The sequence below is a fragment of the Cebidichthys violaceus genome, unplaced genomic scaffold (assembly GCF_023349555.1).
Source record: "Cebidichthys violaceus isolate CVI_PGR_0920_01 unplaced genomic scaffold, fCebVio1.0.p SCAF_5, whole genome shotgun sequence".
In the NCBI taxonomy this organism is placed as follows: domain Eukaryota; kingdom Metazoa; phylum Chordata; class Actinopteri; order Perciformes; family Stichaeidae; genus Cebidichthys; species Cebidichthys violaceus.
Window position 1 is genome coordinate 15317129 of NW_027176705.1, and position 14351 is coordinate 15331479.

At 43.3% G+C, this 14351-nt stretch overlaps 1 protein-coding gene, 1 long non-coding RNA gene and 1 other non-coding gene across 4 annotated transcripts in view; 1 reads left to right on the plus strand and 2 right to left on the minus strand.

Annotated features, from left to right (window-relative positions):
* Positions 1-607: 607 nt before the first annotated feature.
* On the minus strand, positions 608-2711 carry LOC137887553 (uncharacterized). Its single transcript, XR_011105058.1, has 4 exons — positions 2596-2711; positions 1676-1870; positions 1282-1361; positions 608-840 (listed from the first exon to the last, which is right to left on the minus strand). It is a non-coding gene; the product is annotated as an uncharacterized lncRNA (long non-coding RNA).
* On the minus strand, positions 1111-1243 carry LOC137887950 (small nucleolar RNA SNORA31). Its single transcript, XR_011105084.1, has one exon. It is a non-coding gene; the product is annotated as a small nucleolar RNA SNORA31 (small nucleolar RNA).
* A 637-nt stretch (positions 2712-3348) lies between the features above and the next one.
* Positions 3349-14351, plus strand: part of LOC137887932 (protein TANC1-like) — a 32072-nt gene continuing 21069 nt past the window's right edge. The window contains exons 1-7 of one of the 2 annotated variants that reach the window (XM_068731187.1): positions 3349-3474; positions 3682-3783; positions 5207-5410; positions 7269-7361; positions 8892-9022; positions 10782-11067; positions 11793-12074. In XM_068731187.1, coding sequence (XP_068587288.1) covers positions 3708-3783; positions 5207-5410; positions 7269-7361; positions 8892-9022; positions 10782-11067; positions 11793-12074 — 1072 coding nt within the window. In that variant the 5' untranslated portion in view covers positions 3349-3474; positions 3682-3707. Of the gene's footprint in view, positions 3475-3681; positions 3784-5206; positions 5411-7268; positions 7362-8891; positions 9023-10781; positions 11068-11792; positions 12075-14351 lie in introns of those variants that run through there. The other variant, XM_068731188.1, reaches the window with a different exon arrangement.

The window sequence follows — 14351 nt, forward strand, 5'->3', positions numbered from 1 at the left end:
ATAAAGAAAAAAGAAAAATACACATCACAATATATACAATTATAGAGTAAAGATGTTATATAAAAAATGCACATTATATACAGTGAATAGAACAGAATATTAAATCAACTAAATAAACAGTAGTGCAAAGGTTTAACCAACAGTGAATGATTTGGCCTGAGGTGATTCGTTATAGTCTTATAGCAGTAGGCAGGAATGTTCTCCTGCATCTGTCCTTATGACAGCAGAGCTGGATCATTCTGTTCATTTTCAGCAAATACCTCAACTATCCAAGGCAGTGTTACACTGACCAACAGTCTAGCAGGAGTCCTGATGCTTCCAGCATGAACTCTGGTAGAGGAACTGAAAGCGAAGCGTCCCCACTGAACAGCTCATTGCTACTTCAAACCACTATTCCATTAATCATAAGGTTATAAGTCAAAATGATTTTTAGTCAACCAGGAGAAATTCACATTCAAATTTCAGCCAAGTCCTGTCCACCAATGCAGCATAAGATGTTGCACAAATCAGACTTAAAAATAGTAAAGAAGTTACAACACATTAACTTCAAATATAAGAAACCGCTCATTTCAAACAAATTTACAGTTTTCAGTAATGACATCAGTAGTCAATGGTAAAAAGAAGTCTTTAATAAACAGACAAATTGTGTCATTTTTCCACATGTACAGCACCGACTCATAGGCTGGATGAGTTATGATCAAGATAAATGCTGCTGCACTATTTCAGAGACCAGCAAATTAGGACAAACATGTAAGTGGATTGCAGTGTGTTCAGCATTAGGGGAAGAGGAACACAACGGCTCCACCGGTCCGATCTCAATCAGGTGTTCGCCGTTTTGTCCTGTAAGAAAAATAAAATAAAAATCAATCAGCTACAGCGCTGCACACGTCAAAGAAAGTCACCCTAATTTGGTAAGACACGGCAAAATGCTTTTATCATTTTAAGATAAACACAACGTGGAATTTATTTGCAGTACCTATAAACAAGTACAATGTTTGTGTTGGTGAGTCTATAAATGTATTCCATCCTAAATGCACAAGCAGTGTGTGGTAAACTACACGGGTGATATAACACATTCACTCGAGACCGTTGGCCGTGCTCAACACGCTCTCATGTACTCCTCAGTTCAAACCGTGCTGCTATAGCGTGTAGCAGTCAGAAAGCGCGAGGAAGGTTCAGTGTAGCATCTCTATGCAAACCAAGAAGCCAAAGAAGCATGCTTCAGGTCTATCAGCGGATGCAGAGCGGCGTCTGATCTAACCGAACACTACAAGAGCTCACCTGCAGAGTATCAGGTCAGACCCAGAATGCTCAAGAGTCCGTCACAGCTTCTCTGACTTCATCTCCCGAAGCCTCAAGGACTGGAAAAAGGGAAAAAACAACAACATTACATCCAGCTCATTATTTAATAGTCTACAGTACAAACCGATGTGCTTTTGGATTTATCCTCCCACATTCAATCCGAGACGCCATGGAAAAGAGGCGAGCAGAAAGCGCAGGGACATTTAATATTGCATCTGAATTCTTAAAAACCCAGGACGTCTCACAGCAGAGAGCCCAGGCTGTCAAAGATGCGGCTTGTGACCAAGCTAAAAAGGCTTGATCAGCAAAACAGTGAGCCCTGAGCATGCATCTCTACAAAGAACATTAAAAAACAAAAAAAAACATTACATACATCTCACACATGACTCGATGCAGATGGCGGCTGTCCTCTTGTTGGAGCTCCTCTCGCGGACCCATTTTCTCAAGTAATTACACAGCCATGGCAGATTGTGGCGTTGCAACAGCAAAGTAACGACTGGCAGACTCCGCCACAGTGATCAGCCTCCGTCTGGCTCATACAGGTGTCCACCCATCTGCATTTGATCCGCTAGGAAAACAAGACAGAAGGAGAGTTATTTGCCAGTACTGCCTGTATAAAAGCAGCTTCTTATTGTTAAATTCAATCTGTCCACGATGTGCACTTTACATATTATTATCACTACTTGATTTATGCGGTGACGTAGATCGAGCGGGTGAAAAAGTGTCCACTATAGAGACAAAGTAGATCCAGTAACGTAACGGTGTTACGAAGCATAATAGTCAAGTTAACAGCTAACGTTACATTAGCATAGCTTATTAGCTACACTGAATTAGCTTTACAAGGCTAGTATGGCTAGTACAAGGATATGTTAAGTTAATGTAACCACCAGCCCATTTAATGTTATAATACATTACCAAAAATACGCGTCTCAAGTTACCCGATACCACGTGATTGAGATATTTAATAAGTGACGGTATGGTAGCAACAGTAGCGATAAGCCTTTCCGGTGCTATGCTAAATGTTGTAGCGTTATGCTGTCAAAACGTGTCCCCCATGCTGTCAAAATCAAACCCTGAAGACATGTTTAACGTCCTGGAAGATTATTTATTCCGCTAATTTAACAGTCATGTAGTTTAGCTAGCCCAACGTCACGGTATATGAAACAGATTCCGTCGTCGATGCAAAATGGAAACGGCCAACATTCACGGTGTCCACGGAACTATGTTTCACAACTGAAACGCTAAACGATCCATTATCCGCTACTTTGGGTTCACCTAAGCTAATATACTTACAGCAGACCATGTCGATGGTGATCATCAAACCGCTAAAGTTATTTTGCATTCTAACGTTATATCGATGAGATGTCTGTCTCTTGACGCCTGCTGTAAGGAGCAACGTCGGTGAAAGGACTGAGCTAACGGTAGCTTCCAGCTTAAATAGGTTACCGGTATGGCTCATTGTCGCCCCCTTGAGGACAAAGAGGGAAGTGTTATTTACACTGTCGCCCCCTGGTGTTCACAGTTGGAAATAACTAAACATTATTTTACCGTAAATTACAAGTAAGTGCGCAGGATTAATATGCACTCCGATTTACTATCCTCATAACCCATTCCCCATGTAAAACAATGTTAATTGGTTAGATTCAATACATTTTTTTACAAGGCTTCCGTGTAAATAATAGTATGGTCTGTAGATTATTCGTTCAAACATCAAGAAAATGAGGAAGGACAAAGGAAAAAGCTTTTTGAGATGAAAAATGAATGGGGATTTCCCTTAGAATGGACACAGACAGACTCACTTTTATGGCCTGTCAGTTTGATGCAGGAATGTTAAAATGCTATTTCAGCCAATGATGGAAAGTATAGGAGTCATCAACATAGTTTCATTATCATTATTATTATTAATATTATTTATGGTGTTATAGCAGCAGCAGTGTAACAAAAACAATAAAGATGTACAAAAAAAAAAAAAAAAAAAAAAAAGCCAAACGTAGAGGGCGAACACGCGCGTGAATTACGCGCGCACCCGTCTCCTCTTCTTCCAACATACTGAGAGTTGACTGAGGAGGTGCAACACTTCTAAACTGGACTCCGCGAGTTTAAACGGTCTACCATCCGCTCCGTGTGGATTTACGAGAAGACATGCAGACATCAAAGAAGACCTAAGAGCAGGTAAGTAGAGTTAATAATGTATTATGTGTGACCGCCTTTATGTGTGCTAATGATTAAAATGTAAAGACATGACTCGTTGTCATGATCTCAGAAAACACCAACTAAAACAGCTTCTTCTTCAGCAGTTGAACTAAGAACTAACAGCGGGGGGGAAATGTTGCCTGAATAACGTGCTACTAATTCTAATTAACATGTAATCTTCCACAGGCAGACAGTGAAGCAACAGCCCAGCTATGTTCAGAGCAGTGTTTGGAAACAAGAGAGAGGGAGGAGGAAAACGAGGAGAGAAAACTAAACAGAGACACGCAGGTAAGAGCCAAATCACTAAAAACTACCTGTGTAACAAAACAGTGGCAGCCCAATAACAAGCCAAAACTGCACCTTTCGGCTTGTATCTTAATTTCATTTTTAGTTCATATCATTTTGAGACTGGATTTCTGTCCCTGATCAAAGATGTGAGATTTATCTGATAACATTAGATCTTGCATTTTTTAATGGCATTATTCAGGTTCTCTTGGGTGTTTTCAGTAGAGCCATTTCAATTAACCTAATTCATCAGCGTGTTCTGTCCTTCACACAGTGTCCCGCTGCTTGCAATTAAAGTGTGTCAGGAGGAGTTAGAGTGGGTTAGGCAAACATCCTGACCTACTAAAAACATACTGCATTTCACAGGAATTTGTGAGTGAGCCACGAGTGACTGAGACAAACCTGCGTACCTGTTATGAAAAGAGTAGTACTTGCCGTGAAACAACTTGAACGTTTTGCAGTAATGTCAGTGAAATGCCGAACAAGAACGTTTAGCTGTTTAACAGGAGCTACGATGTTTGTGTTGTTCACAGGGAGAACTTGTCAACTCGCTCCAGTTCAGAGGAGATTGTGGACTGCACAGTGGGGATAGATGAACACAAGTAGAGCTCAGTATTAGAGCAACCATGCTGCGCATTAATATTTGATAATGTGCTGCTCTGGGAGGCAAGAGCAGAGAGGAACATAGAGAACTGTGTCAGTCTCATTAAAAATGATATAGTATGTTTACAGACTCTGGTCATTTGCCGAGAGATATCACTGTCAGAAGCGTATCATGAAAGGTTTCAAGACTGTGATCCTTTAAATCTTTTAGGAATTGTGCAACAGCATAGCATGTGAATTAAAAAAGAAATTAGGTGGTGGACCTCTGAGTTCTTGTTTTGCTCACGGTAATAACTGAAAAAAAAACCTGGTCTCATTTAAAGTAAGAGAAAGTGAAAGATTGAATTATTCCACAGGGAACTACTGCAATCTGCTTCTACCAATATAAGTGGCAATACAGCCTCGGTAATCACCTGGCTGTGTGAGTTCTCATGCGTAGTGGTTATTAAAATACACAGGACGAGGCTCAATGGCTGCAGTACGAGTGGAGATGAAAACGACTTGAATATTGAATTGAAATATAATAAGTATTGCCTCTTTATTGAGTGTGATCCCATTCCTTTTAATAGATGTTCCGGCATTGCCAACTTTCCATTACCTCATTCAGCAACATGCCTCCAAGACGAGATGCGTTCGCTCTGTCGCGGCCTTATGCGAGACATATTTTAAACTGCTCTGTCTGCAGTATGTTAAATCTGCTGCGCAGTCACAGTTCTGTTGAATCAACTCTGCCTTTGTACCTCTTCTAAATGAGGCCTCTTAAAGTGTAACGCTTGTCCTTCTCTATGTTTTCTCTGCACGCTCCCATCTCCTCCACGTATAGGCAGCGAGGTGTGCGCTCACAGCACCTTGCAGAGGGGCAGTGGCGGACGCGCCGCGCGCCTCCAGGACCACGACGGCGGCTGCACTGAAAGGCGAGGGAGGCTGAGGAGGCTGACCAAAGGGGCGTCCATTTCTCTGCCCTCCTCCCCTCTTCTGCCTCGCCAGGCCGACATAGTTCCCTCCCAGTCGTGCATCAAGTTTACAGGTGGGTTAAATGGAAATAGCAGCAATAATGAGAGCAAAGCAGGGGCTCAATACGAACAACCGAGAATGACAAGAAGCTGTGCATCAGGGAATAGCTGCAGAAATAGCAGAATGCTTTGATGGGTTGGTTTGCCTTGATTAGCAGAGAGCTTCTGTGCGTTCAGCTGCTCCATACATGTGACAGCAAACGCAAGAGCATACCGACCGAGCCCCCAGGGCTGAAAAACATGTGACAGATTGTCAGAGTAAATGATTCAACAAGATAACTTAAGGCAAGGAACCCCAATTAGGTAGGTTGATTTTTAGATATACTTATAGTTTGGATCTATTCTGAATAAAATATTCCAGAGTCCCAATCAAAGACAACTCTTTTGACAAAATAACTTAAATCTTAACTCGAGGTCCATAGCTTTGTTCCTTTCTTTTTTTATATGTATAAACATACATATATATTTTTCACATCATCCGTACCTGAGTGGTTAGGGTTAAACGACATGTCAACTGTCGTGTACATAAACACGTGGCACTGTAGGTAGTAGACGCAACCATGCAAATGTGCCATGATACGTTTCAGCTGAGAGTTGGCTTGCGGTGGGAAACCTATGCTATGTCGTTTGATTCCTGCAAAGAAACCCATTGACACCATTGACATGTTTCATGTCGATCCCTGCAGTCAAAATTCACCTCTTCACGTACATCATTCTGCACAGTGAAGGTCTGAAGTGGAGGACTTTTCCGGTTTCATTTAAAAGCATCTTCTACATTTAAAAAAGGTCAAACGTAACAGTCTTCAATGCACATACTGCTTCACGAATGTTTCATCATTTAATTGAAAGAACACATTTTTTGAAAACATCCATGGGCACATTACTATTTTGTTATTCATGAAGTCAAAACAGTAGAAATCACAAAGATGTTATTTACTGTTGAACCATGTTTTGTAACGAATAAATAAACAACAGCATGTGCACGGTGAAGTACATGTAATAAATAATAATCGTGCTATGTTAAAGTGCAATGACCTAAAATAAGTTCTGTGACATTTGTAATCGTTTAAACTCTCGTGCCTGTTGGATTAAAAAAAAGGAAGAAAACAAGCCCCGCCTCACCTTAAAAGCAGCACAAGGTGGCAGTGTCCTGCAGCGAGTACAACCATTCAGAAAAAAAAAAGGCGCTGTTACGTTTTCAGTGCATGCAGCACTGCTTTGTTTTTCCCCAGTACACTGAACGCACATGACAAGGAAAATTACAGCAAGTAATGATAAACGCTGTCATCGGCCTGCGTGTCACTGGTGGCCGTGCAGCATCAAATATTAAACCGTGTGTGAAGTCAACAGTATTTCCACATTCAAACAGCGAACAACCTTGAGTGCAGAGAGGTTCAGTACATTTCAAACATCTCATCCTCCTGAATGATCTCCAGTCCTAAAGAATCTGCGCTTACCAAGAACCCTCAGATGTTGTTGCATAAATTGAGACACACCCACACGCATCAATATGAGTGCACCCACGCCACACACACACACACACACACACACACACACACACATTAGCAGTGTTAATATATTATAGATAAACGCCCATGGTACAGTGAACATTGTACTGTTTGCATGCATTGCCTGCACTATGTGCTTACTGCTTTATCCTCCTGGGACACAATTCAAATTCTGCACCACAAATCTCATCTGGGGTGGCTTAATCTCTCTCTCTCTCGCTCCCTCTCTCTCGCTCTCTCTCTCTCTCTCGCGCTCTCTCACTTTCTTTCATATCCCTCCTTATCTCCACCCTCAATCCCTCCCTCTCTCCCACCCTGCCTGCTCTCCCTCCCTCTCCCGTCTCCCTCTTTGCTGTGGCCGAAGGACGGGTAAGGGAGCTGGAGGATGTGGATAGCTCTCCCAACGCGAGAGAACCTCTCGTCTTCGCCTCGTGCCGTGGCAGGACAGACCGCAGAGGTGAGAACAGCAGTGTGTGGGAGTGTGTTTCGCGTCATTTCTGTTTTTCCAGGTATTGATCAGTGAAGCTGAATGACAGTGAATGAGGCGGAGGTGAGTGAATGACGAGACGCAAGAGGCAGTGAGTGTGTGGCTGTGTTCGAATGACATCTAAAAGGCTTTTGCATTAAGTTTTCCATTTCAGATGAATGTAGGGACAGTGATGGTTTGATGTAATCCTCAGTGTTTAATTGAGAGTGGATTTGTTTTAACACAGTTTCTCCCGAGTCCCTGCCCTGACTTCTCTGCATGCCGCTTGCGAAGTTAGATTAAAGCAATAACGGTGCAAATACCCTCATCTCAGCCAGCTTTCTTTATGTATTTGACCGGAGGGTTATCCTTAGGCTAAACAGATTTTATGAGGCATCTTCTATCCCGGTTGCCAGGCACCTCTCAGCTTCCCGTTTCCAATGGCAACTGCTGGGTGGTTTGATGAATAGTACTGGACATTCAGTGTGTCCTCATGTTACTCCAGATTGGATCTCGGTGCACTGCTGACTAAATGCAAAGTTTTCTCTCCTCCCCCTCTCTGAAATACCCATCCAGCCTTCCTACAAGTTTTCAGCAGCTTTTCAAGCTGTGAAGTGAAAAGAGTATCGACAGAGGCTAGAACTCGGGCGCTTTATGGAACAAAACTGACCAGGCTGCCTCTCAGAACTGACCTTGATCCTCCGATGGCCACGGCTCCCGTTTGAACACACTTTGAATGTTGAATGCGATGTGATGCAGTGGCTTTTAAAAGGAGAGAGTGAGCCAGCAAGGCAGAATGAGAAAGAATCCGTGGAGGGAGTGCGAAATGAACGCAAAAGATGTTTGTGAGGAGGAGTGAGCTGTTCCTGTAATCCGTGATGTCCTGTCATCCTGTTTACATGCCTACTCAATATGCATGTTACTCAGCTGATAACGGCACATAGGTGAGGCGTGAGAACGGAGGGCTGTGTTGCTCAGCTGTGCGAAGCACAGAGATGCGCAAAACTGTCAAAGCCTGGCTCTGCAGAGGTGAGCGCGGACCCGAGAGGAGCCGGGGGTTGGAGGTCAAAGCATCGGGGGAGCCTTAAACCGTGATAAATGAATGCAGCACATGGCCGGTGTCAGCCCGATCTCCTCCTGGAGCAACAGGGAAGGCAGAGCCAAGGCACTCCTTCTTTCTGCTCTGCTCTCATTGAAATTCGCAACCCGTCTCCTAACCGAAAGCACCTGGCAGGCGTGTGCACAGGCAAACTCACAACCTCACACAACCTCTCGCTGCTGCCTCAACCGGGGTGACTGGAAAGCCACAGTCTTTGCATTCATAATCAGGGCAGCTGGGGCTGTGCTGACCCGTGTGGACGCAGACATCTCTCGCTGTTCACTACAGTGATGCCGCTGGGCGGGAACCTCACGAGCGAGCTGAGCTGAAACGAGAGCGTCGGTTGGATGACGCTCTCATCTGGCCTGCCGCGTTTCATTCGGCTTGTTAATCCGTGTGTCCTGAATGTGTACTTTTTCCAGACCTCCACGTGGAGCCTCAGCCGGGCTCCTCCCTTTCTACCCAGGAACTGATGACCAGACTATGCTTCTTATTGGGAGAAGCAACGCCTGGCACTGCTAGCTCTCCAATGGAGGACAGGAGGGAAAAGAAGGTAGGGCAGCTTATCGATTCACTGGCCCCTTGCTGTCATAGGCGACGGATGGTTTATGGAACAACCTGCTTCTTTTTTTTTTTTTTTTTTTTTTGAGCCCTCACATTGTCATCAGGATCTTAGTTTCTTTTTAAATATTACAAATTATGAGTTGATTGTTATTTTAAATTGAGCTGAGTGCAAGTAAACATTGCGTTAAATACTATGTGGGATTTGACCACTTGGAAAATGGATCGATATGTATTTTGGAACGTTATTATTTGTGTTGCTATGCTTCCACAGGGCTCCATTACTCAGAGCCCTATCACTTTAACCCCTCTGTATGTGTGTGTTGTTGCATGTGCTCATGCCTCTCCATCTCTGTGCCTTTGCATTGCTCAGCCGTGGCCCATTTTCTCAGCCTCATTCCACCACCTGAGCTCCAGATTCATTCAGTTTCACAGAGATAGCGAGGCTCATATGAGGAATGTGGGTTGTCCTGGCTAAGATAGATGAGTCTGTGGCATAAAGGGAATAACAGTGAGCCGTTTCAACTCTGCTGCCTTGTCTCCCTACGGTCTCTGTGTTGCAGAAATGTTGCATCAGTAATGAGGAGTCCTGAAATGCATGTGATCAAACTACAATGATATGGATTATTTAAAAAAAAAAACACTACTTTTGTCTTAGAAAACATGTCCATTTGTTAACAAAAATGTCTAAAGAGGCTGTGAGAAGATTTTCTTTTTTTACATGGCTCATTTACCACTGGGAAAAGGTCACATACATTAATCAATGTCAGCAGGTATTTCAAATATTCTTAAAAACCAGTGAAAAATGCTTCTTTAAGAGACAATGGTACTGTACATTATAATATGTGTGCAGAAGACACACAATGGAAAAGAAAATTCACAATGTAACATGAAACATGATTTATTGCAGGGTAGGTTACAATATGTTGTGAAGATGTACGTGTCGTTATGTAGATGTAATGTATTTATTCTCTTAACTCTTGACAAGTGGAGAAGGCTCTTTATCAATATATGATGTAGAGATGGATAATCTCTCAATTTTTCTTTTTTTTTTTTCAACCTGGCTCTTATTTTTGTTGTTTTTCTCCACAACGATTTTAGTTGGTTGCTTCACTGTAAAGCTGTCCACGCAGTGCGTCCAGGTATCAATCCAAAAAACACGCAGCTAACTCCAAAAACAACTGAAGCGTGTCCTTTTAACACAGTAACACACACTGTAACGCCACCTTCATCCAATGTCGTTTCCCATTTCCTAAAACTTGCATGTATTGTGGTATTATCCAGGCAGTCTGATGCTGTGTTCATTGGATTTTCCCTACATCCTGTCACCTGTGAAAAATGTTCACATTTCACTTTGTCTTTGTGAAATCAGCCCCGTGTGGAGCAGCAGAATGTGTGTACAATGACTTAGACGGTAAATTATAAAATGTCTACAGCGAGTGAGTTAGTCTTGAACGCAGCCAGCAGTCGGCATGAAAAACTGGGAAAATGACAGCCAGGATGGAAATAACTGGAATTATCCTTTCATTTCCCATCTGCGTGCAAACACAAAACAGTGCATGAAGGCAAACACTGTCATGCAGAGTGGAGTGCTGTTAAAAAAGGGTGCCAACTGACACTGCTGATTTAGTACACTTTTATGATAGAAGAATATCCCTTAGTTTTTTCTTTCTTTCGCGCCGAGTTGATCAGGTCAAGTCTTTTCCTGATATCCTCGTATCAACATATTTCTGCTCTTCGTTTCTCTCCAGTGTGATACCTCTGCCCAGGGGGGGAGTCCCAGCTCCACTCTCACCTGCAGCACTGCCTCCCCCTGTTCAGAGAGCCCCTCCTCCACCCTGAGCACCAGCGCTGGAGGCCAGCCGTTGCCCTTAACTTCACCCCGCTGCAGCTCCAGCACCAGCCCCAGCCCCAGCGGAACCCTCTCGGACACGGGACCCAGCTCTGGCCTTTGTCCGGCTCCTGGACCCATCAGCCCTGGGCCTCCTTCTCAAAGCCCCACCTCCACCCTGGGGAGCAAGGACAGTGGAATCATAGGTGAGGGAGCTGCTGCTGTGTATCTGTTGGAAATCCCGGCCAATTTTTCAAATGGTGTCTATATCCACAATGTGTGAGTTCAGATTTGTTTTGTAGGCGAGGTGGAGCATGTCCAATACCAAAGCCCAGCCATGCATAGATGTTAAAAAAAAGAGAGTGTGCTCAAACTGGCCTATTTAACTCAATGTGGAACCACTTACCTTATCCAAAGTCCCACACCTTACTAAATGGTGATAGCAAGTTAGACGCAACATCACTAACTTTTAAGTCCTTGTCAAATGTGTACCCTAACCCCACAGATAGCTTCTCTATGTCGCCTCAAGGTTTCAGCTCCCTCCTGTCAAATCTGGGACACTGCTGTCTCTGTTGCTTATGGGTCTGATTCTCTTAAAATAGGACACTTTTTTTTTTCTCCCTAAATAGAATTTGTATTTATAGTTAAATAATAAAGTGCAGAAGGTGCATCAAGTACAATACAACTCGTTGATTGATGCATTTTGAGTGTACAGCTGATACAATAGTTAGTTGTATTTTATTGTTGATTGAGCGAATGTGATTTGTTGGAAGTGGAAGGAAATGCTTAATTTTGGGTCTTTAGTCAATTTTTACTGAGAACAAAATGCAAGTAAGCAATTGCATGCCATATGTTCTTCTTCAGAAGTGGGATTTTTTTTTCTTCTTTCCGCTGCCTTACTTAGCCTAACCTATATTTTCTTGCTGCTCAGCAACCATCACTAGTTCTTCTGAGAATGAGGAGCGCAGCGCCTCCAGTGAGGTTCTGACTAAGGATGAAGGCCCGGGGGGCGGTGCTGGTGTAATGGGCTATGCAGGCGAGGACCGCCAACCCGGACCAACGAGGGACACTCTGACCACCCAACCAGATGAGGCCTTACCTAGAACTGACATCATGGAGCCCAGGACTCCACCGGCACCGAAAAGACCCCTCCCTCAGCACCACCTACACAACACTTCCTCCCTTGTGATGCCCCGTCCGAATTCAGTGGCAGGTACGTTTACCTTTTCTTATGCGGTCACCTGTTGAATGAACTTTTTTTTTGTTTTGCCTGTTAGCTTAGCTTAGCATAAAGACTGAAGGGAAACTGTCCAAAAGAGGAACAAATCCTCTATAGCTCATTAATTAACACAATATATTTCCTCTTGACTTGCCGTCACCTCAAGGTTGCCAGTCAAGAGGAGACTCCAGGAAGTCACTGCTCTGAGCCAAGAACTAGTCCCACAGATAAACCCCTGTAAAACTACATGTTCTATGTCGTTTTTATACTTCTATTTTTGTACGGAGAGAGTGAGTGAGTTGCTGAAGCCTGAATCGTTTTGTAGATGAAGTAGGTTAATGAGAGTATGAATGTGACAGCTGTGACCCGGGTGATTAATTAATGGACTGATAAATATTGACTGAATGGCAGATTGATTGAATTGATGTTTGAGAGAGAAAGTCTAATTTGCAAGATCTCTGTGATGCAGAGCTAAACTTCATTGCACTGTGAGTCGGTGCTCTACTTACCACCGAGGCTGGATGCACACAGTGAGCGGGACCAGTTAAATGTCCTGGGAGGCCTCCAGTTGTCATAAAAATATCCCCCTCCCGCTACAGTCACGATCTTTGCTAGTGCACAAGGCTCTTTTTCTTCCCTTAGATGTCAGTTCATTTGTGGTGGGAGCAAAAGAAGAGATTCCCTAAGGAGTGGATTCACAGTAACGCCTGCCAGTTTTTTCTGTCAGCTGGTGCTTTCATTTAGGCACCCTTGATGAAATTCAGAATAAAGATGAAGCTAGCCACTGAGCACTGTAGCCGCTAAGATTTTACTCCACATTCATGAAACATTTGATAGAGGAGCGGTATATATATATTATGATATCCATTAAGAGACTAGTATTAACATGTTTTTCCCCGCATGAAACATTTATTTTTTATAGCAGTATATATATACAGTATATGTATAATATTATCCTGCTACAACAAAGAGAAACAGGCTACAGATAATTAATGAATGGAGGTTTTATAAACATATTATCCAATACTTTAAATTGTATGGCTGTCTTAGAAAATGCATGACGTATTTTGCATAATGCAATTGTAGCAACATTAACAGCAGCAGAACATCAACATATGTTTTTCAATTGCAGATGATCAGGTTTAATTTTTCAATTATTCAAAGCATAATTTATAGTCTAAAATAAATGGTGGCTCCATCGCCTTTAGTTCCTCACTGTCTGTTCTCATTAACAGCCTCATAATCAGAATTAATGGAATGGATGGAAGTTCTCAAAGTGTCCTGAGATAAATGAGGATTGTTGCAAGCGCAGGAAAACGAAAGGTAGTCCAGGACAGTTTGCAGTGTATGTAGAATAGAAGTTACCTGCTTCATCAGCACCCCAGTGGGCTGAGACTGGGGCTTTTTTGGCATGAAGCGCCGTGCGGTATGATGGCTGTCGGCAGATAGAGTGGTAGAAGCTCTCTTGTAGATCTTTGAGAACCAGTCAGAGGCTGAAGACGCTTTAACTGCAGCTATGATGTGTAGTGTAATCCATGTTTTCAGAGTGTTTTCCTGGTATTGACATTAGCGAGTGTGTTAAAGGTTGTTATGATGTGACAGGTCAGGTCCACTGGCCTATAAGGGAACTGTTGCATCCTGCTTTCGATAATGGGACAATTCAGCAGACCCATCTGCAAATTCAAGTTAAAGGATTACTTTGGGAACTACAGTACACATATTTGCCTGAAAACAGGGGGGAAAAGCTAGCCTGACTCTGTCCAAGGGTAACAGAAATGGCAATACACTGTAAGTTTTTTGCTAGTCCTAGCTGAGAAATGGTGTAGCATAGAACCTCCTGTCTTTGTGCTAAGCTAAGCTTAGCTTATCGGGTGCTAACTGTTGCCTTATAATGAACAGACATAAGAGTAATATTGATCTTCTGCTCTAATTCTCCGCCAGAAAGAGAATATGGGCATTTCCCAAAATGTTGCACAATTCCATTTAAGAAGGTTGTGTAGAATCAGTGCATGCTGGGTTGCTCATGAGGGTGTGGTGCTACCAGGCATGCTGGGAGCTTTGGCCAGGGCTGCGGAGTTAACCTTTAACGTGTTGAATGAGCAACAGGGGTTGGAGGGTAATCGACCACACTCTCATCAGCAGCGGACATAAAGGCAGGTCAGGCAGTGAGTGTGGTGGACAGGGTCCCATCACGCTGGACTGTCGAGGGTGGAGGGATGAGTGCATCCGTGGTCCACTCAGCCAGTTGGCCTGGCTGTCTTTTGCCAGTGA